Here is a 25,789-nt window from a genome sequence, read left to right as displayed (position 1 = left end):
TTGAAAGATCAAAGTGTTTTTAAAATGTTGTGTAGAGTATCCCTCCGGAGAAGGCAATGGCACCCACTCCAGTACTGTTGCCTGGAAAATCCCATGGATGGAGGAGCCTGGTGGGCTGCAGTCCATGGGGTCGCTACGAGTCTGACATGACTGAGTGACTTCACTTTCACTTTTCACTTTCATGCGTTGGAGAAGGAAATGGCACCCCACTCCAGTGTTCTTGCCTGGAGAATCCCAGGGATGGCAGAGCCTGGTGGGCTGCCGTCTATGGGGTCGCACAGAGTTGGACACGACTGAAGTGACTTAGCAGCAGCAGCAGCAGCAGAGTATCCCTCAATCTGGATTTGTTTTATTGTTTCCTTTGGATTAGATTCAGTTTAAACTTTTTTTTTTTTGGTAAGAGTGCTATGATGACATTTCACATCCAGAGCATTTAATGCCAATTTATTACATTGTTGGTGATGTGCTAAGGTAGTGTCATCCAAGCCTCTCCATTTTAAAGCTATACTTTTCTCTTTATAGTTAATGAATACCTATAGGGTAATGACCTTGAGACTTTATAATATCCTGTTGCCTAACAGCCTTATACTTAGTGGTTTTAGCATCATTGACAGAGCCAGTTATGCATGTGGCTGCAGAATGGGGATTTTCTATCATTCTTTCTACATTTATTAGGCAACTCTTGTTTTGTAAAGAACCTCTCCCTTTTTATCCTTTTTCAGTATTACTGTGGTCTCATTATCATCTATAACCTGATTACTCTGATACTTAAATTGTCCAAATTTTACCAGTGAGAGCCCCTTCTGTCAGGCTCTTAACATACACACAAGTATGCAACATGCATTTGCATGTTTGCACAGTCCCCACCTTGCAATAAATAAATAAGATAAATTCCATGAGATTCCCCTCCCATGACTTACTTTATTTTACTCATTTCTTAATCTTGAGATTCTTTTCATATGAGTTACGTATGGGATATGTTACTACTTTTTAAAATGGTATATATTAATAGCTATAGAATGGATCAACCATAATGTCTTTACTTTTTTTTTGTTTCTAGTTTTCCACTGACATGTTAACAAATATGTGTGACATATATTAATGTCATAATTTGTACAGGATAGATTTCTAGAATGAATCAAAATATAAGTACATTTAAATTTTCTAACAAACTTTGCCAGATTGCCCTTCAAAAAGACTGTATTTATTAGTATTCTTCCAACAGTATACTATTTGATCACTCTGCAACATTGCATATTAGTAAGTTTTAAAAATCCTTTTGGAGACTATCTCTTAATTAAAATATGTGTTCCTCTTATTAGTATTGAAGGTTGGTAGTAATATATGTGGCCAGTTTTGTTTTTTTTTTTCCTTTTTCCTATTGCTTGCTGTACAGTTCTCATGTCATTTCTTTATTTTTTATTTTTAAAAAAAGGTATTTTATTTTTGCCTGTGCTGGGTCTTCACTGCTGTGTGCAGGTTTTTCTCTATGGTGAGTGGGGGCTACTCTTTAGTTGCAGAGTGCGAGCTTCTCATTGCTGTGTCATCTCTTCCTGCAGAGCACAGGGTCTGGGGTACAGGAGCTTCAGTAGTCGTGGTCTTGGGCTCAGCTGCCGCACTGCACATGGGGACTCCCCTGACCAGGGATTGAATCCCGTATCCCCTGCGTTGGCAGGTGGACTCTCAATCACTGGACCACCAGGGAAGCCCTCTTTGTCATTTCTTAACCTGTCATTTTTCTTATTAACTTATTGGAATTTTCTTTTTTAGTAATGTTAATCCTTTGTCTGTTATGTGTGTTACAAATAGTTTGTATCCTTGCAAATACTTTTCCACCTTGTCCTGTACATTTTAACTTTGTGGTATTTTTCACTGTTTAGAATGTTCATTTTTTTTTATAGTCACATATGTAGATCTTTCTACAAGTTCCAAAATGAATTTTTGTCTAAAATTAATGAATCCAGAAGAAGGGAAATTTTCTAAGGCGTAATGGGAAGCTAGTCTTGCTAGGTTTTGTGTTTTTGGTTTTGATTTTTAATCAGGTGCCTAAGTGACAGACTTCCATATTGTAAATTAACCAGGTCACTTTTCCTTAAATATTTTCATGGTTAAATATGAACTTCTTAAATGTTTTATTTTATAAAAAGCTAATTGTCCATCATAATGTATTGGGTAAGTGGGTAAGTGAAAGTTGCTGTCATGTCTGACTGTTTGAGACCCCATGAACTATACAGTCCATGGAATTCTCCAGGCCAGAATACTGGAGTGGGTAGCCTTTCTCTTCTGCAGGGGATCTTCCCAACCCAGGGATCGAACCCAGGTCTCCTGCTTTGCAGGTGGATTTTTTACCAGCTGAACCACAGATGAATAGTAAATAAAAATGAGGGAAGTATAGAACAGAGAGACGATAAAACATTTCTAACAGTCCTAATATCCAGACAACCATAGTTATTGCTTTGATGTATTTCCTTTATCTTTTTCCCTTAAAAGAAATGCTTAAATAATTATAATTTAGAGAGATCTTTAAGCTGAGATTTTGCTAAAAGATAGTTTTCCAAATGTGCTTTTTAAATGTATAACTGTCTAATTCTTTTTGGAGTACTTCATCTAAATGTAGATAAATATCTTTTCTTTTGAGGTTGCAACTTGTCACTTAGTATAAACACCTTTGTGACAAGATCTTGTAACTGACTTGTAATAGTAGGGTACCCCTGACTGTGATGTCAGTTATCCTGATATATTGATTGCACTGTGTCTGAAGAAAAATGTCACCTGCATGTCATAGTACATGACAGAGCATTAGGTAGTATACTTGCCAACAATGTTTTAAATAAGGTCTCTAAGAGATATTCCTCCCACTCCCCCCCCCATTTTATTTATTTTCCAGTCTGCTATTAGCCTAGCCCTAGACTTTTTTTTTTTTCCTTAGCATACGAAAAAATGTATCCTTAGCAGTGTCCACGGAGTAGCAGATGTTCAAGTAATCACCATTTGGACTTTATGTGTCAACTGCATTTTGTCTCTTTTGTGCCTTAGGATATATTTGTGATAGGTATCATGCATATTATAAGTTCTTTTCTCATCATCAGCAATATTACTCAGTTTACTTAAAAACTTTTAGTAGGTTTTATAATCAGAGTTCTAGTGATAGGATGTTAAGTACAGAAAAAAATGTTTTAAATAGCAAATTTTGTGTTCCTGTTTTTTTTTGTACTGAGAGATAGGATAAATATTAAATACTTAATGAAGGTCAGGTAACTCAGCCTCAGTGATGTGGTTGGTCAAAGTTACACAGCTAGAAAGTAGAAGACTGTAGGTCTTTTGGTCCCCAGTGACAAGTTGAATGGGGAAAGTTTCCTCTGATTTGGACTGTACATATTTCTTTTTTTTTTTTGGACTGTACATATTTCTTGAATAATTCAAAACAATTATAGACACATTTTATATTATTTTTCATTAAATAAGATTCACATAGGTTGTGCTACTCAGAGGTTGATATTAATTGTTGAGTCATGTCCGACTCTTTTGTGACCCCATGGACTATAGGCCTCCAGGCTCCTCTGTGGGTTTCCAGGCAAGAACACTGGAGTGGGTTGCTATTTCCTCCTCCAGGGGATCTTCCCAACCCAGGGACTGAATATGTGCCTTCTGCACTGGCAGGTGTATTTTTTTTTTTTTTTTAACCACTGGGCCACCAGGGAAGCCTTGATCATAATTTCAAGAAATAAAACATTTCTAACAGTCCTAATATCCAGACAACCATAGTTAGTGCTTTGATGTATTTCCTTTATATTTTTCCCTTAAAAAAAAAAGCTTAAATAATTATAATTTAGAGAGATTCTTAAGTTGAGATTTTGCTAAAATAATAGCAAACATGGTTTTCCTGTTTACCCATTTTAAAACATGAAAAACCTATATGAAATAGGTTTTATATATCTATAAATTTTTAATTTTCTATATATCATCATATAAAAAACCTTTTTTCCATAATCATATTGAAGATGTACTTTTTGTATCTTTTACTCAAAATTAGGTTGAAGAGAATAAACCTCATTTTATGATAGTTTAAATTGTTGTGTATGAAAGAAAGAAAAAGATGTTAAAATGTATTTAGTCTTTAATTTAAATGGATTAGAGTGGATATAAATGTTAGAATTTCAGTCTACAGCTCAGTAGACACAACAGATATGGCAGAGAAATATGGAAAAGTGGCAAGTTGAAGACTGTAAAGGCAGTAACACAGTGTAGATCATTTTTCAAGGGCAGTGAAGCTGAAGAAGAAATACTTATCCACTTGTTCATTGTTTTTTAAGCTTATGTGATACCAATGTTTAAAGGGACTCTTAGAAATCACTTCTGAGGTTTTTGTAGGTGATTTAATCATTGTTTAAAATCATTGTTTAATCAGATGTTTGTCAAATGTGTGGTGTATTCTTTAAAAATTAAAATTGAAACTTTGCTTTATTTTAAAAGAGTGAGCTGCTATGATTTACCTTGATATTGGTGAATGAGATGAGTAAAATGGATAGTCATTTGGAGGGTTTTTTAACTTGGGACTTCATGTGAATACTAATGAAAAAAATTGCCTGAAAAATATTATTTTGTAAAGAAAATAGTTTTTTTCCTTGTGGTATTACATAACTGAGAAATCAGATTCACTATTTTTTATTATTTTGTGATTTTTCTTCAAATAAACTATTTGCTTACTGTTATTTTTACTGAAAAATGTTCTTATCTTGCTGATAATCAATAATAACTACTCCCAAGAGGAAAATTTTATTTCTTTTTCATTTTATGGTTTATCATTTTAAAAATGTATATCCAGACAGAAGTGATAAAGGTAATAATTATTACTATCCACAATTAGATGATTTAAAGAAATTAATATTTTGAATCTTTTCTTGTACATGATAGTCTAGCTCCTTTAAAATTTTTAACATTCTTCTGTATGACATTTGGATTATGTTGAGGTTCACTGTTGTAAAACCTTTGAATAACATTTGTTGTTCAGTCGCTCCATTCACGTCCAACTCTTTGTGACCCCATGGGATGCAGCACGCCAGGCTTGCCTTGTTCTTCACCAGCTCCCATAGCTTGCTCAAACTCATGTCCATTGAGTTGGTGATGCCATCCAACCATCTTATCCTCTGTCGTCCCCTTCTCCTCTAGCCTTCAATCTTTCCCAGCATCAGGGTCTTTTCCAATGAGTCTGTTCTTCCCATCAGGTGGCCAAAGTATTAGAGTTTCAGCTTCAGCATCAGTCCTTCCAATGAATATTCAGGACTGATTTCCTTTAGGATTGACTGGTTTGATCTCTTTGAGGTCCAGGAGACTCTCAAGAATCTTCTCCAACACCACAGTTCAAAAACATCAGTTCTTCAGCAGTCAGCCTTCTTTATAGTCCAACTCTCACATCCATACATGACTACTGGAAAAACCATAGCTTTGACTAGATGGACCTTTGTTGACAAAGTAATGTCTCTGCTTTTTAATATGCTGTCTAGGTTGCTCATAACTTTTTTCCCAAGGAGTAAGCGTCTTTGAATTTCATGGCTGCAGTCACCATTGCAGTGATTTTGAAGCCCAGGAAGATAAAATCTGTGTTTCCAGTGTTTCCCCATCTATTTGCCATGAAGTGATGGGATTACATACTTATTTGTTTCACTTTGGGTATCTTTGGTGGTTGTGAGAAGACAGTTTTCATCAGGCTCCTGTTGTCTGTGGAGTGTTCAATCAGTTCCAGTAGTCACATGATCTTACATGGATGCATGGAAACTCACCTCCATGGTGAAACCTTTTGAGAGAGAATTGTTACTTACATATGTTTCTCATAGTGGTATTTTTAGTGGCTTCAGTTTATTGGAGGGTACTTTGAGTGCTCCTTAGAATTTGGCAATAAGACCACCCTATTAGGATAAACCTGGTCAGAATTATCCTGGGATGGTTAATAGTAGGCTGTTTGTAGAAGTGACCTACCTTGAGAGTAATAAATGTGTCTTAGGAGATCAGAGAAATGCCCAACCTAAAGATAATGGGCATAATTGGAACTATTAATAGAATTAGGTTGTTATCTATTTAATTTTTAATGTGTATTATTTTTCTAAAGTACAGTTTGTCATGAGAGCAGTATCTTCCTTTCTAGAATATGAGAGATAATATGAAGTTTGTGGTACATCAAGCACCATTTAGGTAAAAAAACAAAAACTATTTAGGAGTCATGACTATTGTAATTAACCAGGGAAGTACTGTTTATTATAAGCCACAATAAGGGTTGATGTCCTACTCTAAAATATGAAGGATTATGCTACCCTTCTTTTCATTATTTCAGTTCTGGATACATTTTTACAGAAGATAGTAGAATTATAAATGTTAAATAGATCAGATACCTTGTATAGCTCTAGACTGGCTCAATTGTGAATGGAACTCGCTTGTTTATCTCTAAACTATTCAGATTGCTCAGTAGCCTTAATTTATGTATGTGTATGCCTATTATTTTCCTTTTACTAGTACTTACTTTGCATTTATGGTTGTATGAATTTGTGTTTTAACCAAATTCATACAAAATTAAATCAGAGGTTTTTGTTTGTATGTTTTACATGATCATGGTCTTTTAGATATATTTAAATGCTCAGTACAAAGGTAGCTTGAAAATATTTACTAATTAATAGTTCCTAGACTCAATAGTTCTGATTTCTGTATAGTGAAAACTCATATTTTAATGTGTTTTTTGTAAAAAAATTCTAAAGAACTGTAAAATTTTCCCCTTCTGTAATGCTTTCCAGTAGACCTAAACTTGTCGTAAAGAGTTATGTCATTGCATACACTATGAAATGGTGAAAACATTTTTATAAAATGATTTCAGTTCTGTGTTTTGACTTTAATATCATTCTTCTAAACCGTTAATTTTCAGAATTATTCTCTGCTTCCTTTCCCTTTTTCTTTTGTAACTTTATAAATGTGAGTTTAAAAAGTAAACTAATCATACGTCTTTTTTTTTTTTAGGTTGTTATGGAGTTGATGGAGAGAGTGACTCTATTATGAGTTCAGCTTCTGAAAACTCCACTGAACCTTGGTTTTGTGATGCCTGTAAATGTGGTGTTTCCCCTAGCTGTGAACTGTGTCCCAATCAGGATGGAATTTTCAAGGAGACAGATGCTGGAAGGTTGATGTCATAATTCTTTTGTGTTAATATATCTGCTTTATAATGCCTATGCTTCTATTTTTGTATTTATGATTTTCTGAGTTAGACATTTTCATTTGATTGCTTCTTTGTGTCTTTTTGACATAGAGTAAGTGGACAGGAGGCTACATATCAGGGCAAAGAGGAAGAAAGATCATTTACTGAGTATCTGCATTTGCCTTTATAGCCTATAATGCCATTTAATCTTAGGAATGACTGTATGATCAGAGAGATGGTAAAGTTGCCTATTTTATAGGTAGAAGCTGAGGCTCAGATCTTTACATAATTTTGAACAAGTTCATAGTTAAATTTGAACTCAGATCTTTTTGACTTCAAGAGTATATTAGTAAATAGAACCTATACAATGATTATAAAAGGGGATATTTAACTTAAAGAAGTACTAAGCTATAATAAACAGTAACCATAAAGATATAAAAGAACTCTGAAGAATAATACTGTAGAGCTGAGAGAGAGTTTCCAGGGAAAGACAAACTTGGAAGGGAGACACCTTCCCCAAGACTATGGTTCAGGCCTTGTTAGAGAAAGTGTAGTTTGAACCTGCTGGATGGCAGGGAAGTTGGCTGGTTTGCCTGGTCCAGTACCTGGCCTGTTCTTGGCAAGTGGGTAACTGGGCAGTGGTTTCAAGCCAGGAGTGTGTGGTGTCTAGGTTGAGAGGGCCACAAAAAAGTGATCTTCAGGCCATGTCTGCAAGGTCACTGAGGGCAGAGCACTGGTGGGTGTCCTTTTCCCATCCTAAAAAGAAGCCCCTTCCTCTTACCGTGCCTTCTGCCACTCTACTGAGACAGAGCCGAGGATCGTGTAGATGGGAAGTGCTGTTGGGATTCTGTTCATTATTTCAAAGCAGATACTGAAGAGTGGATTTGAGCTGAGAGGCACTAAAATGATAACTGGTCCAGAGAACTATGTTCTTTTCACTAGATTCACACTCGTTTTTAGTATCACATTTGAACAGTTGTCATTGTTACAGTGTTGGCATCTTTCTTGTTTTTCCCCAGGAGACTACCAGTTGGGATGGGTGACTAATATAAGATTAGTTCCCAACCTTTTATGTATTATATATCACTACTTACCCTCTTCCCCCATGTAAGAGGGGGTACTCAATTTTTTATTTTACCAGATATGGATAGTTCAGTATTTTACTAAATGTTTAATATTTTAATAAGAACAGTGAAATAACCTAGACAAATTATCACGATCATTTTTCATATTTAAAATTTTGAAATGATAGGATGCATTATATGCCAAAAATGTTTTTTTTTAACTTAATAAATTTTATTTTAGTAAAGTAAAAGCTATTTTTTTCATTTTTACCTTAATTGGTGGGTAGGCCCTTGAAAATATTGCCATACAGTTGGGATAGCACAGAGTCTATCATGGAATCTTGGAGACTGTATATTGAGGGTATCTAGGAGAAATGACTACCTTGTATATTGATGTCTAGGAAAATGACCAAAAAGTTTACTTCTTGTCCCTCATTGCTTATCCTCAAAATAAACATTTAACACATTATTTGATGTATTGAATTGAGTCTGTGGTTTGTGTCACAGACAATGCCATTATTTTATGCCTGGACTCACTTTGACCTAGAATTAGGAAATTTACTACAACATTAAAAGTGTGTGCTTTCAAGTTAGACTGCCTATATTTGTATTCTGGTTTTTTCTTACTGTGATTTTAGGCAAGTAATTTAACCATTTTATGCCTCAGTTTCCTAGCACTTTTGAGAGGATTAAATGAGATGATGAAACTGCTGCACTGAATATGCCAGCAAATTTGGGAAACTCAGCAGTGGCCACAGGACTGGAAAAGGACAGTTTTCATTCCAATCCCAAAGAAAGGCAATGCCAAAGAATGCTCAAACTACCGCACAATTGCACTCATCTCACACGCTAGTAAAGTAAAGCTCAAGATTCTCCAAGCCAGGCTTCAACAGTACGTAAACTGTGAAATTCCAAATGTTCAAGCTGGTTTTAGAAAAGGCAGAGGAACCAGAGATCAAATTGCCAACACCCATTGATTATCGAAAAAGCAAGAGAGTTCCATAAAATCATCTATTTCTGCTTTACTGACTACGTCAAAACCTTTGACTGTGTGGATCACAACAAACTGTAGAGAATTCTTCCTGAGATGGGAATACCAGACCACCTGACTTGTCTCTTGAGAAATCTGTGTGCAGGTCAGGAAGCAACAGTTAGAACTGGAAATGGAACAACAGTCTAGTTCCAAATAGGGAAAGGAGTACATCAAGGCTGTATATTGTCACCCTGCTTATTTAACTTATATGCAGAGTACATCATGAGAAATTCTGGGCTGGATGAAGCACAAACTGGAATCAAGATTGCCAGGAGAAATAGCAATTAGCTCAGTTATGCAGATGACACCACCCATATGACAGAAAGCGAAGAACTAAAGAGTCTCTTGATGAAAGAGTGAAAAAGCTGGCTTAAAACTCAGCATTCAGAAAACTAAGATCATGGCATCTGGTCCCATCACTTCATGGCAGATAGATGGGGAAACAGTGGAAACAGTGACAGACTTTATTTTTTTAGGCTCCAAATTCACTGCAAATGGTGACTGCAGCCATGAAATTAAAAGACGCTTGCTCCTTGGAAGAAAAGTTATGACCAACCTAGATAGCATATTAAAAAGCAGAGACATTACTTTGCCAACAAAGGTCCATCTAGTCAAAGCTATGGTTTTTTCAGTAGTCATGTATGGATGTGAGAGTTGGACTATAAAGAAAGCTGAGTGCTGACGAATTGATGCTTTTGAATTGTGGTGTTGGAGAAGACTCTTGAGAGTCCCTTGGAGTGCAAGGAGATCCAACCAGTCCATCCTAAAGGAAATCAGTCCTGAATACTCATTGGCAGGACTGATGCTGAAGCTGAAACTCTAATACTTTGGCCACCTGATGCAAAGAACTGACTCATGTGAAAAGACCCTGTAGCTGGAAAGATAGAAGGCAGGAGGCACAGGGGACGACAGGATGAGATGGTCAGATGGCATCACTGACTCAATAGACATGAGTTTGAGTAGGCTCTGGGAGTTGGTGATGGATAGGGAAGCCTGGTGTGCTGCAGTCCATGGGGTCGCAAAGAGTCGGACACGACTGAGTCACTGAACTGAACTGAAATGAGATGATTTCTGTAAACAGTGTAGTTTCTGAAACTTAAGTGTTTAATAAATATCTCCTTAGTTCCTCTGCTGCTGCTACGTCTACTGCTAGTGCTTTTTTGATACTATTCCATTTATTTAAGGTAATCTTAGAAAAGAAACTGCATAAATCCTTTCTTAATAACTTTTCGGTCCTGCAATTTGAAATTTATGGTAATAAATGGTTGTGAAAAAGTACGGCAGCTTTGAGAAACACAATTTCCTTTTAGGGAAGAGTATTTATTTTACCTTTTCTCTTGTCAATAATTTGAAATTTCTATTGAGAAACTATAAAGTAGCTCTGTTACTACACTAATATGTAATATATACTAATACACAATCCACAAACTAACTTGTAAAATTGTCTCTGATTGAAGAAAAGGGAGGCTTCTTTAACCATTGAGTTTTACTCAGATATATTTATATTGACTTCTGTGGATCTTTCATATATGTAGACACCTCCCTTGTTGGTGTAGCCTGGAAAATTCTTTATGCTCTTTGAACATTTTATTTGTGTTGATGCCCATACTTACCTGTAGAGTACTGTGGGAATTACAGGTCTTGATACAGTTTGAAGGATGTAATACTAGCTTGAATCAAGAGCAAAAAAGCCATGAAGATTTGACAAGGTATTTAGTACTCTAGCTTCAAATGGAAAACAGATGAAAAGAAAGAACTATGTATGGAAAGAATGAAAAATTTTTGAAATTTTCTTCTATTACATAGGCCATTTAGACTGCTTTCCCTTCTGTGTCTGATGGGAGCCACATATACTACAATAGAAAATTATGCAGTTTAATGTGAGAAGACCATCAATACATTCTTATCATTGAATTTTTATTTTATTTTTTTCTTAAAGAGTATTTTATCCTGCCTTCAGTTCAGTTCGGTTCTGTCGCTCAGTCATGTCCGACTCTTTGTGACCCCATGAATTGCAGCACGCCAGGCCTCCCTGTCCGTCACCAACTCCCGGAGTTCACCCAGACTCATGTCCATCGAGTCAGTGATGCCATCCAGCCATCTCATCCTCTGCCTTCCCCTTCTCCTCCTGCCCCCAATCCCTCCCAGCATCCTGCCTTAGTGGTATTATAAACCTGAATATAGGAAATATTACACATACTTTAATAGCATATCACACCTTATGCTGCAAGCATTTCACATACTTCTTTGTCACTTCCCCACTGCCTGCCTGGTGCTGTGTTCTTCAGTTCAGTTCAGTCGCTCAGTAATTAATTACTGAATGAATAAATGCAGGAATGAAAATAACTCCTGAAATGAGTTTTTTTAATGTGTTATAAAGACACCGCAAGTACAAAGCATTTCAAAATCAAGTTTGATCGATGAATGTAGTTCTTATGTGAAATGAGTTTTTGTGAAGTATTTTTCTACTTAGTTTGCTTTATTAAAATATGTAAATTTAAAAGAATGTATTAATAGCTTCTGTGCTAGAATGACAATTCTGACTCTTGTTTTTTTGGTGGTCTTATGGGATGCTTGTTTTTTGTTCCCTTTCCTGATCAACATCTGCCTTCAAAGCTCCAAGAAAAATGAATGATAAAGTAACAAGGAAGTTTATTCCTTTTTGATTTCTCAATTTGTCTTAATTACAAGGTTCTAAAGTACATTTAGTTAAACAAACGAACAAAAATCTATATACAACAGATATTAAAAAGGACCAAAATTATCTCAGCTGTTTGGTATGTATTTTAATAAAGACTTAAGTTGGCGTCCTCATAAGTGTGGTTGTGGAAAATGATACACTTTTGTGCCAGTCACACTAAAATGGCAGTTTCAATCTGTAGTACTTGTGTGACTAGTTCTAAAAGATTTTAAGAAGGTCAGTATGAAGCAAGCAGTCAGCTGTTGGGTTTATCAAAGATAAACTCCTACAGAGTACAGCGGCATTTAATACATCAGTGGAGCATGAAAAAACTGCACAAATTAAATTGAGAAAGCAGCTGCTCGTTGAAGATGTGTATCTTTATATTGAACTCCACAGGATGCATTTAGGAAGTTGGATTACAACATTTTATCAAGAAAATCTCAAAACTTTGAATTTTCTTCCCAGTAAAAAAGGATAAATTTTAAAGATTTGTAACTATTTTCCCCAGTACCTCTATAAAATGATTCTTAGTCTTATTTCTTTAAGACTCATAGTGCTTCACAAAACAGAACCAGGTAGCAATCATAGCCTCTCAAGCTATGATAAAGTAAAATTTGTTGTTAATATTTTCACAAGGTTAAGAGATATTTGCCATCTCATTTTTACCTTCTTTCTTGCAGAGATGAGGGAGATCTGTTTACATTTCAAAATCTAGTGGTCCTGTATTTTGCATGGTTGTAAGCAAACAGAAAGAGTTCCTGATATATTTTATGGAGGTTCAGAACAGTTTTTAAAAAATGTAATTAGAATCAATTCCTACTTTTTTTTTAGTACACTGAAACTCTGAACATTTTGTTGTTGCTGTTGTTTAGTGTTGTAAAATCATCCAGACTTTAAAAATTATTTATTTGTGGGGCACATACATAGTACATAGGTTGTATGGTGATCTGATGAGCTGAATGAACTGTGACTTCCTTATATTATCACAACTCTTCTGTCCAGTCTCCTATCAATCAGTTTCAACCTAGGAAGAAAGAAAGTTAAGATGCACACCAAGAATTTTTTTTTTTTAATATGTCCTTAAGGATTATCCAATAGCTTTTAGAAAAAAGTAGCAGGAAAGATCAATGTTATATAATTTATGCAGAGTAACTAACGTCACAGTTCTTAAATTAGGATCCTTAATTCTCAGAGTGCTTAAAATATTGTGCATACCTTTCCATGCACATGAAAATGTTTTGTTTCATTTGAATAGTGGTTTTGTGCAAATATTTAAGAATAACAGATAAGTGCAAAGTGCGGTGAATATTAAGTGAAAGGCAATTATAGTTGTTATCTCTCAGCTTTGGCTAAGCTGCTGGAAAAGTAGTGCTTATCGCAGTCCCCTTTTCTGTAATTAAATGATATAATTATATGAGTATTTAATATTCTTTAGTTGTATGTCTGAGGTTTTGAGACCTGGCCATAAAATTCTTGCAGTAGTTATTTGATATGGCAGATATATTTTATGTTTATTTTCCACGTGGGCATTTTATCAGAAGGTTTGATAACAAAATCGTATTTTTTCTCCTTGTAGATGGGTTCACATCGTGTGTGCCCTGTACGTTCCTGGCGTAGCCTTTGGAGATATTGACAAATTACGACCAGTAACACTAACAGAAATGAACTATTCCAAATACGGTGCCAAGGTGAGACAAACTGTATTTGGTTGTCTAAGAGAAAGTTTTACTTGTTAGTTTATATGGCTTTTTGCTAATATCATTATTAACTACAGAAATGCTTATTACTAATTATGCTATTGCTTGTGTGTGTGCTTAGTCAGTCTGTTGTGTCTGACTCTTTGTAACCTGTTTGGGCTGTAGCTTGTCAAGTTTCTCTGTCCATGGAATTTTCCAGGAAAGAATACTGGAATGAGTTGCCATTTCCTTCTCCATGGGATCTCCCGACCCAGAGATTGAACCCAGGGTCTCCAGAATTGCAGGCAGATTCTTTACTGTCTGAGCCACCAGGGAAGCCCAATTATGCTATTGGAGAGTACTAAATCATTTATAATTGACAGTAATTTTCCCAGAAAGCCAGTAATATATAAATTCTTCCATGTGTTTGTAATTTAGTTTAACCTGTGGGGAAAAATGATAGTTGATATCACTGTTGTTTCCCTGGCATTTGGCACACTGCTTAGTGTATAGTGAATTCTCAGATTAAATCCTTATTTTTAACCAGTTGGACTGAATACGAGCTTAATTTCTAACTTTACTTTTGAAATGAAATTTATGAAATTATGAAAAGAGTACATGAAAAACCCATTATTTTCTCAGATTTCAAGGACTGATTTTATGCCTACATAACCTGCCCTAGCAAATGAGTCTCCGTAGGTTATAAATTGGTTTTTCACTATGACTTTTAGATTATGAGTGATAAGATTACACACTTATTAATTTAAACTTAAGTATATAATTACTGCAGACATCTTTAGAATGGTAGAACTAATTAGGCACTGATACATATTCTCTTTCCATTACTGTCTGTTGGGCATTTGGGAAGGGAGTCTCTTGAAGAGCATTAGTAACATATTAAAGGTAAGGTGAAAAACTTAGATATTGTTGGAAGATTCTGATTTTAAACTTTGATAGTTTCTGCTATTATATCCAGAATATCCTCCTTGGACTTTAACAATCACTCCAGTAATCTTTTGCTTTGGTTTGGGTATGCAGCTCCCCTCTCCAGAATTAGCTAAAGCTTCTAGGCCCTAGTATTGAATTTACTTTCCTCAGGTAACTGTACACTGTCTTGTTGCTTCTCTAATGCCTTTAAACTATAGTAAATAAATACTAATTTGTCTACATTTTCTAGTTGAGTAGAAGCAATACAGATTACCTAGTCCTCCAGTTTTGGAAATGGAAGTTCCTACTTTTTGATAGCAGCTTCCATCAAGCATAAAAGGAACTGACTTCCATCATTTTCAATAGGCATATGTTGTTACCATAAATATAAATCTCAGAGCAATTAAAAAAAACCAGTAAGCAGATACTGCTTCATAAAACTGAGGCTAGCAGTGACCTCTGGATTAAAAACGAGTCATTAAATGTATAATTATCAGCTGATTTTTTTTTATCACCTGCTTTTGTGTTGAAGTATTACTAGGAAAAGGAGTAAAAAAAGTATGTACTGTCTAGCTCATCTGCAAAATCAAACCCAATGTTGTGAGTTTTATCTTAGACAGCTCTCTAGACCACATTGTCTATCCATTTCCTAATCCTGATTACTTTCTTCCTTATGTTCTCAGTTGCTTCGTTCCCTAGCGTTGTAAATGATTCAGGCAATTGAGGAAGATTCTATTTTCTTTGTTGATTGTTCTATAGTCTTTTAAGACTTCAGTGTCAGACATTTTTTCTTTGTGTTCTCTCAAAAGTCCCTTACCCAATTTCAGTTGGGTTTTTTGGTTTCATGTTTATATTACTACTTGTTGATATTTTATACCATATATATACTACTGTTAATAAAAAGACCTTTAACTAGGCAGCAGAATGTCAGGAGTTGGCAGTATTTTCACACCGGTGCCCAGAACACAGTTCTTGGATAACAGTGCTAATATATCAGTTTGGTACTGTCTAGCCAGTAGGTACTAACTGTTACAGTATTACAATGATCTTTTTAGCATCTATTGAAACTTTTTCATTTTTCTTTTTAAATGTTTCCCTCATATTTAATTTATATAGACTGCATTTATTAAGCAGTTCTTCCTTAACTGTCTGCTGACGGTCTTTCATAATTTAGCAAGTTTTTTTGTAAAGGTTCATATTTATAGAGTATATTTTGATAGTAGGTTTTTTTTTTTTCCTTTTCTTCCTCTCCATGGTTTAGTTAAAGTATTACAAAAATAAGTCAGGGTGCTGGAATTTGGGGTAATTTCAACAGTTTATACCTTTAGTTTTGCAGTTTTTCCTTTTATATACAGGAAGAATATAAATAATTGGTTATATTATGTATTAGTATTAATTTCACAAAATTGTTTACTTAAGATTGCTTCTGCTTCTCTTAAATATATTTTTAAAATGTGTTATTTCTTTGATTTCAACGTCTAGATCTTTTGGTGAATTTTCTCTGGCTTCTTATTCGTTTTCTTTAATTTTTTCAAATAGTATATTGTTGAAATAAGTGTAGTTTAATGGTTAAGAGCATGGTCTTTAAGATTATCTGGTTAAAGACTGCACTAACCTCAGTTTTCTCATGTGTAAGATGAGAATGACTGTAGTACTTCTTCCACATATTATTATGAAATAGTGTCAGATGACACTATAAATAATTATGTATATTAATTCATGTAACGTGCTTAGAATAGTGCGTAGTGCATGGTAAGCCCTCAACTACTTATTGTTATAATCATTATTATATAAGTGGAATTTTGGTTTTGTAGAACTATATAGAGAATTACTTTTTTTCTTATAAATATTTGGCTTACCTAAGGTTTTTGTTTATATTGATATACTACTGGTACTATTGGTTCACTATTTGTATTTTGTAGAAGCTTTGAATGAGAATACAGTTTCTGTTCTGGGAATGTTTTCCCTCCGAGACTTTTCCTATTATTCCACTGTAGGAGTGTAGCTTCTGTGAAGACCCTCGTTTTGCTCGAACTGGAGTTTGCATTAGCTGTGATGCAGGGATGTGCAGAGCCTATTTCCATGTGACCTGTGCTCAGAAGGAAGGTCTGCTTTCAGAGGCAGCAGCAGAAGAGGTAGGTTTATTTATATCCATGGTTGGTGAATATGTTCATAAGACTTATCATGACTCCATTATATTCTCTAACAGGTGTGCATCTTAAAATAAATTTGTGAGTTTATTCTTTAAGTGTTTGTCTAGATCACTGGTCTGAAACTTTGAGTAAGCAATATATATGAATTTTTTCAGTCTTAAAGCCAGCCATACCTTTGGAAAACATGTTACAAATTTTATAATGAAATCTGACAGATAAAATGAAACATAATTCAAGGTGTTTTAAAGGATTATAATGTCTGCGTATCTTGTATAAGAATCTAAAATTATATTTTAGTAATAACCTTGCTCTGTTTCTCTTTAAGTAAAATCACTACCCTGTCTTCAGTACCTGCATTTCTATTTCTTTACAATTGTTTCTAATTCTAAAATTTTCCTACTAGAAATTTAAGCAATCAGTCATTTTCAAAGTACATTTTTGGAACTCTTCAGTATTCTCTCAAGGTCTGTGAGGTTAAAACTGTCTTCATAATAGTATGAAAATAATACGTACTTTTTTTGCTCTTAATTTTCTCACAAGTAATAGTGGAGATTTCCAGAGATTGTATAGCATATAACAATATAAGCATTTGAATGTGGAAGCAGTTTTGAAAATCCAGCTGTCTTCTTTAAATCTAGGTATTAAGAGACTTGCAAAAATGTAAAACAGTGTCAATCTTCTCACTAAAAATTTTTATGTATGTAAATCTTAGTATTTTTCATTAAAGTGTTATTTTTATTAACATGTACTGGGCTTATTGTTATTTTAAAATAAATGAATATTTTAAAAATTTCTCAATTTTAAATTCTAATATGGTAACTGTAACTCACATAAACTCTTTGCAGGTCTTCAAAACCTTTTACTACTGTAAGGGATCCTGAGACCAAGTTTTGTTTTCTTTGTTTTTTTTTTAAGCTTTTTATATAAGTAGGTAATTGAGTGTTCTATAATTCTTACTTTATATTTGGAATAGATTTATGGAATATCTAAGCCTCTGTTGTTATGCTACTTTATTGGGTGAATTTTCAGTGTCATGTAAAAATATATTTTTTATGTTGGGCTTTCATCTTACTCCATTTTATTTCATAGGCAAGAAACAAGTGACAAAGATAATCTCATGAAGAAAAATTTTTGAGCCAATTTTAAGGGACATATTTTACCAATGAATTGATCCTATTTAGATTATAATTTGGGCACATGTATCTGGTTTTGTGCCAGTCTCTGATTATGATGAGTTGTATTTTGATTAATTGAAGAAGAGTACTAAAGGGACATTGTGCATTTTCACAGCTATTTGGTAGACCTATATAGAGGAGCAGTTGTATAATGGGGTCATGTAGATTACTCACTGGTCATAGCAAACACCCTCCTCCAATGACACAAGAGACGACTCTACACATGGACATCAAATGGCCAGAACCAAAATCAGATTGGTTCTGATTATATTCTTTGTAACCAAAGATGGAGAAGCTGTTTGCAGTCAGCAAAAACAAGACTGGGAGCTTATAGTGGCTCAGATCATGAATAAGTGGCTCCTTATTGCAAAATTCTGACTTAAATTGAACAAAGTAGGGAAAACCACTAGGCCATTCAGATATGACCTTTAGGTCAAATCCCTTACTATTATACAGTGGAAGTGACAAATAGATTCAAGGGATTAGATATGATAGACAGATCTAATCTGGAAAGCTATGGATGAAGAATCATGACATTGTATAGGAGGCAGTGATCAAAACTATCCCCAAGAAAGAGAAATGCAGAAAAGCAAAATAGTTGTCTGAGGAGTCCTTACAAATACCTGAGAAAAGAAGAGAAGCAAAAGGCAAGGGAGAAAAGGAAAGATATATCCATCTGAATGAAGAGTTCCACAGAATAGCAAGGAGAGATAAGAAAGCCTTCCTCAGTGATCAATGCAAAGAAATACAGGAAAACAATAGAATGGGAAAGACTAGAGATCTCTTCAAGAAAATTAGAGATACCAAGGGAACATTTCATGCAAAGATGGGTATAATAAAGGACAGAAATGGTATGGACCTAGCAGAAGCAAAAGATAGAGATGGCAAAAGTACACAGAAGAACTATACAAAAAAGATCTTCATCACCCAGATAACTACAATGGTGTGATCATTTACCTAGAACCAAACATCTTAGAGTGTGAAGACAAGTGGGCCTTAGGAAGCATCACTATGAACAAAGCTAGTGGAGGTGATGGAATTTCAGTTGAGCTCTTTCAAATCCTAAAAGATGATGGTGTACAAGTGCTGCACTCAGTATGCCAGCAAATATGGAAAACTCAGCAGTAGCCACAGGACTGGAAAAGGTCAGTTTTCATTCCAGTCCCAAAGAAGGGCAATGCCACAGAATCTTCAAACTACTACACATTTGCACTCATTTCACATGTTAGCAAAGGAATTCTCAAAATTCTCCAAGCCAAGCTTCAGCAGTACGTGAACTGAGAACTTCCAGATGTTTAAGCTGGATTTAGAAAAGGCAGAGGAACCAGAAATTCAATTGCCAACATCTGTTCGATCATAGAAAAAGCAAGAGAATTCCAGAAAAACATCTACTTCTGCTTCTTTGACTACCCCAAAGCCTTTGACCGTGTGGAAAATACTTCAAGAGGTGGGAATACCAGACCACTTTACCTGCCTCCTGCAAAACCTGTATGCAGGTCAAGAAGCAACAGTTAGAATTGGACATGGAACAACAGACTGGTTGAAAATTGTCAAATCTGTATAGTGTCACCCTGCTTATTTAACTTATATGAAGAGTATATCATGCAAAATGCCGGGCTGGCTGAAGCACAAGCTAGAATCAAGATTGCCATGAGAAATATCAATAACCTCAGATACGCAGTTTGTATCACCCTTATGGCAGAAAGTGAAGAGGAACTAAAGAGCCTCTTGATGAAAGTGAAAGAGGAGAGTGAAAAAGCTTGCCTAAAACTCAACATTCAAACAACTAAGATCATGGCATCCCGTCCCATCACTTTATGACGAATAGTTGGGGAAACAATGGCAACAGTGACAGACTTTATTTTCTTGGTCTCCAAAATCACTGCAATGGTAACTGCAGCCGTGAAATTAAAAGATGCCTGGTCCTTAGAAGAAAAGCTATGACCAACCTAGACAGCTTATTAAAAAACAGAGACATTACTTTGCCAACAAGGCAAAGCTGTGGTTTTTCAAGTGGTCATGTATGGATTTGAGAGTTGGACCATAAAGAAAGGTGAGCACCGAAGAATTTATGCTTTTGAACTGTGATGTTGGAGAAGATTCTTGAGAGTCCCTTGGACTGCAAGGAGATCAAACCAGTCAATCCTAAAGGAAATCAGTCCTAAATATTCATTGGAAGGACTGATGCTAAAGCTCCAATACTTTGGCCACCTGATGTGAAGAGCCCACTCATTAGAAAAGACTCAGATGCTGGGAAAGATCAAAGGCAGGAGGAGAAGGGAATGACAGAAGACAAAATGGTGGATGGCATCACTGACTCAATGGACATGAGTTTGAGCAAGCTCTGGGAGATGGTAGAGGACAGGGAAGCCTGGCGTGTTGCAGTCCATGGGGTCACAAGAGTTGGACATGAATTAGCGACTACTGAACAACAACAAATCACTCAAGATGGTTGGCAGAAATCCAGAGAGATAAAAGAAGTAAGACTCAGCAGATCAGATAAATCTCAGTGAATATCTGCATCAGGGAATCTGTAGGTTAAGGTTATGACTTTACTTCTGGAAACTTTGAACTTCGTAGGCAGGATGGTTTTTTTGTAGCCATTTCTTTTAGAACTTGAGAGGACTTTGCCTTTTATACTGTGATAGTTTGGGTCTCTTTGTATAGTGCCATCCATCATTATTTTTGGTAGACAGTCGCTAAGAGTCAGACATGACTGAGCGACTTCACTTTCCCTTTTCACTTTCATGCATTGGAGAAGGAAATGGCAACTCACTCCAGTGTTCTTGCCTGGAGAATCCCAGGGATGGGGCAGCCGGGTGGGCTGCTGTCTGTGGGGTCACACAGAGTCAGACGTGACTGAAACGACTTAGCAGCAGCAGCAGCAGCCATTTAATTAATGAAAATGTGTGAAGCAGCCATGTATGGGACGGCAGGTATAATGGGGTCCATAGTGATTTAGAGATTGCATCTCCACATAAAGGCATTCAAATTAAAACAAACAAAATACAGTATTACACTGAATAAATAGTTTACAGTTTGTGGTCTGAATATCTATATATCTGTGAGCTAATCTGGGGAAATTTACAGAGAAAGTTAGATAAATCATGATGTGGAAACAGGTTTTTTTCCTTGCCTTGCTCCCTCCTTTGATTGATTAGGTAGGAATTCTGGATTTTGGAATAATGAAGTGTGATTTTTCTCTCCCCATCTTGTTAAATGAACTCTTCTTTGGGGAAATGATTTAAAGCATATTTGCAGGTATTTGTGGTTTCTTCTTGTAAACAGTTATATAGTTGAAAAATCAACTATATAAAGAATATATAAAGAAACCATATAAAGAATTTTGAATAGGGTTTTAAAATACAAGACTTGGCTTGAATCAATATCAATGAACTTTGCTCTTGTCAGTAAACGTCTTGTTAAAATGAACTTCTTGGCTACTTCTCCTGGTTGTACTTGTGTAGATTAAGATTTATGTAATGCATATTTGATGAAAAAATAAATTTTAAATCAAAATAGATGTGCTGTTTGTAGGTATGTCTTGTCTTCTGTTTCAGTTTTGTGACATTAGAGAAAGCACTTTTTTTTTGTCTTTTTTAAAGACTGTTTTATTAAGTTGGATATCTTACTTCTTGATGGGTGTTTTATACAGGCAGTCAAAGAAAGGTTGAAAAAGAGAGTGAGTACTTTGGTTTCATCCAGTGACATCATAACCCTAGCATACTTTTTACGTCTTTTTATAGCCGTCTGCCATAGTACTTTATCCTATTAGTGACATCTATTCTATTGCTTTTGACCCATTTTGTGAAAATTCTAGATTATTTAGAATATTTAACCATGTTATGACCCTGCTTGCTCAGACGGTAAAGCATCTGCCTACAATGAGGGAGACCTAGGTTTGATCCCTGGGTCGGGAAGATCCCCTGGAGAAGTCAATGGCACCCCACTCCAGTACTCTTGCCTGGAAAATCCCATGGATGGAGGAGCCTGGTAGGCTACAGTCCATGGGGTCGCAAAGAGTTGGACACAACTGAGTGACTTCACTTCACTTCATGACAAAATATGTCTTATTGTTAAAACCACACTATAAAACAGGCCCAGTTATGCTGATTGCAACTTATGTTTCATATCATATAGTTAGCCTTAAGATTCCTTATCTTTCACTTAAACCATCTGGTAGTTTCTTCTATGATAAAGTATGATTTTGGTACTGTGAACATTGTTATAATCTGTTACCATGTAAAAAATTCTCTTTGAAATAATGTGAAATTATGTATCAATTTTTTTTCCTACAACCTTTGGTTTAATGCATTGAAATCATTCATGAATTAAATTTCAAAGGCTCAAATTAGATATTTGGCACTGAACTGATGCCTTAATATTGCTAGAAGAACCAGGATTGGTAAGAATAGCTCTTGTTGGATAAAATATTTTTAAATGAATTAATGAAGAAGTTACATTCCTTAAAAGTAGGTATTTTGTATGAGATCTTCAGTAATATTTTTATATGGCTGTTTTAGGCATTATTTTAAAAATTATTCTGGATGAATTCTGACAGTTACTCAGATCACTTTCTCTCACACTCCATATCTAATCTATTAGCATATCCTGTCTTCAAAGTGTATCTAGGACATGTTCAGTGTTATCTTGCTAAGTTCATTGCTGTGCCCTAGTCCAAGTCTTTTTTTGTCAACTGGATTAATAACCTCCCAGCTCTTTCTGGCCTTGTCTTGCTAGAGCAGAGGGTGGCAATTTTTTCTTTTTACTATAAAGAGCCAGATAGTAAATATTTTAGGCTTTGTGGGCCTATGGCTTGTGTGTAACTATTTAACTTTGCCACTGATTATGAAAAATCCATAGACAATATATAAACAAATGAACATGGCTGTGTTCAAATAAAACTGTATTTCCAAAAACAGGCAGTGCCAGATTTGGCTTTTAGGTCCTGCTTTGGTGTCAAGCCTTTTCATAGAGAACAAAGGACATTTTCAGTTGTGGCTAGTATTATCCCATTAAAATCTAAGTTGGATCTGGTCACTCCTTTGCTTAAAACCCTTCAATGGCTTTCCATCTGATTCAAATTAGAGGCCAGTTTCTCTGCTGGTCTATAAGGGTCTGTGTGATCTGGCTTCACATTACCTCTCTGAGTTTATCATTTCCCCTCGTTCAGCCTCATTGGCTCACTTGTTGCTCCTTGAATGGATGGCCAGGTGAGCTCCTGCTCTGGGCCTCTGTATTTGTTTCCTTGCATGGGCTGCCTTTCCCCCACATGGCTCATTCCCTCACTTTTTTTTCAGGTCCTCATTCTATATCTACTGCTCACTGTGGCTTCTCTTGGTCGCCCTGTCTAATGTTGCAATCCTCCCACTCCCGTAACAGTTTCTATTCTCTTTTCTGCTGCTTTCTTCCCTTTTTAACTAACCTAACCACTGTCCAGTATAGCTCTAGTAGTTTTCTGGTAGCATCTTTAGGAATTTCTAGGTATAGCACCGATATCATATGCAAACAGTGACAGTTTCACTTCTTTTCCAATTTGAATTCCTTTTCTTTTTCTTCTGTGATTGCTGTGTCGAAGACTTCCAAAATAACTATGTTGGATAAAAGTGGTACAAGTTGCCATCCTTATCTTGTTCCTGATCTTATAGAAAAATGCTTTCAGCTTTTCACCCTTGATTATGATGTTAACTGTGGATTTATCGTAAATGGCCTTTTTTTATGTTGAGGAATGTTCCTTCTATGTCCACTTTCTGAAGAGAAATCATAAATAGATGTTGAATTATGTCAGAAGATTTTTCTGCATCTATAAAGATGATCATATGGTTTTTATTTTTCAATTTGTTATTATGGTATATCACATTGATTGGCATATGGATGCTGAAAAATCTTTGCATCCCTGGAATAAGTCCCACTTGATAATATGTATGATTCTTTTTATTTTGTTTATTGTCTGTCACTTTCATTAGGACATAGATTCATGAGGACAGGGATTTTTTGTTATTATTTTTCACTGTGTTCTCAATGATTAGAATACAAGTTGAGGGACCAATCCCTTTTATCATTCACCTTGTATGTGATCAGCTGTTTAGCATTTAAGGTCTTTTTTTTTTTTTTCTTTTAAGATTTCATTAAAAAAAATTCATAAAAAAAAGGTCAGTTTTTATTCCAATCCCAAAGAAAGGCAATGTCAAAGAATGCTCAAACTACCGCACAATTGCACTCATCTCACACGCTAGTAAAGTAATGCTCAAAATTCTCCAAGCCAGGCTTCAGCAATACATGAACTGTGAACTTCCAGTTGTTCAAGCTGGTTTTAGAAAAGGTCGAGGAACCAGAGACCAAATTGCCAACATCTGCTGGATCATCGGAAAAGCAAGAGAATTCCAGAAAAATATCTATTTCTGCTTTATTGACTATGCCAAAGCCTTTGACTGTGTAGATCACAATAAACTGTGGAAAATTCTGAAAGAGATGGGAATACCAGACCACCTGACCTGCCTCTTGAGAAATTTGTATGCAAGTCAGGAAGCAACAGTTAGAACTGGACAGGGAACAACAGACTGGTTCCAAATAGGAAAAGGAGTTCGTCAAGGCTGTATATTGTCACCCTGCTTATTTAACTTATATGCAGAGTACATCATGAGAAACGCTGGGCTGGAAGAAGCACAAGCTGGAATCAGGATTGCCAGGAGAAGTATCAGTAACCTCATATACGCAGATGACACCACCCTTATGGCAGAAAGTGAAGAGGAACTAAAAAGCCTCTTGATGAAGGTGAAAGAGGAGAGTGAAAAAGTTGGCTTAAAACTCAACATTCAGAAAACGAAGATCATGGCATCTGGTCCCATCACTTCATGGGAAATAGACGGAGAAACAGTGGACAGAGTGTCAGACTTTATTTTTTGGGGCTCCAAAATCACTGCAGATGGTGATTGCAGCCATGAAATTAAAAGACACTTACTCCTTGGAAGGAAAGTTATGACCAACCTAGGTCAGATCAGATCAGATCAGTTGCTCAGTCGTGTCCGACTCTTTGCAACCCCATGAATCGCAGCACACCAGGCCTCCCTGTCCATCACCAACTCCCGGAGTTCACTCAGACTCACGTCCATCGAGTCAGTGATGCCATCCAGCCATCTCATCCTCTGTCGTCCCCTTCTCCTCCTGCCCCCAATCCCTCCCAGCATCAGAGTCTTTTCCAGTGAGTCAACTCTTCGCATGAGGTGGCCAAAGTACTGGAGTTTCAGCTTTAGCATCATTCCTTCCAAAGAAATCCCAGGGCTGATCTCCTTCAGAATGGACTGGTTGGATCTCCTTGCAGTCCAAGGGACTCGCAAGAGTCTTCTCCAGCACCACAGTTCAAAAGCATCAATTCTTCGGCGCTCAGCCTTCTTCACAGTCCAACTCTCACATCCATACATGACCACAGGAAAAACCATAGCCTTGACTAGACGAACCTTTGTTGGCAAAGTAATGTCTCTGCTTTTGAATATGCTATCTAGGTTGGTCATAACTTTCCTTCCAAGGAGTGAGCATCTTTTAATTTCATGGCTGCAGTCCGCAGAGACATTACTTTGCCAACAAAGGTCTGTCTAGTCAAGGCTCTGGTTTTTCCAGTGGTCATGTATGGATGTGAGAGTTGGACTGTGAAGAAGGCTGAGCGCCGAAGAATTGATGCTTTTGAGCTGTGGTGTTGGAGAAGAGAGTCCCTTGGACTGCAAGGAGATCCAACCAGTCCAATCTGAAGGAGATCAGCCATGGAATTTGTTTGGAAGGAATGATGCTAAAGCTGAAACTCCAGTACTTTGGCCACCTCATGGGAAGAGTTGACTCATTGGAAAAGACTCTGATGCTGGGAAGGATTGGGGCAGGAGGAGAAGGGGACGACAGAGGATGAGATG

General features: G+C 36.1%; 1 protein-coding gene across 18 annotated transcripts in view; it reads left to right on the top strand.

The window, feature by feature from the left end:
* Positions 1-25,789, top strand: part of PHF14 (PHD finger protein 14) — a 188,536-nt gene that overhangs the window by 21,285 nt on the left and 141,462 nt on the right. For all 18 annotated transcript variants that reach the window (XR_015162946.1, XR_015162947.1, XR_015162942.1 and 15 more), the window contains 3 exons: positions 7,003-7,162; positions 13,534-13,645; positions 16,558-16,695. Coding sequence is in view for 11 of the 18 variants with exons in the window: in XM_086397622.1 (XP_086253748.1) it covers positions 7,003-7,162; positions 13,534-13,645; positions 16,558-16,695 (410 nt within the window). In the remaining 7 variants the exon portion in view is untranslated. The remainder of the gene's footprint in view (positions 1-7,002; positions 7,163-13,533; positions 13,646-16,557; positions 16,696-25,789) is intronic.

This window comes from Bos grunniens, chromosome 4, assembly GCF_055505025.1.
Source record: "Bos grunniens cultivar Pamir isolate PY7600 chromosome 4, Bosgru_T2T1.0, whole genome shotgun sequence".
NCBI classification, from domain to species: domain Eukaryota; kingdom Metazoa; phylum Chordata; class Mammalia; order Artiodactyla; family Bovidae; genus Bos; species Bos grunniens.
Note: the sequence above shows the minus strand (reverse complement) of the source record. Positions and strands in the feature narration are given on the sequence as shown.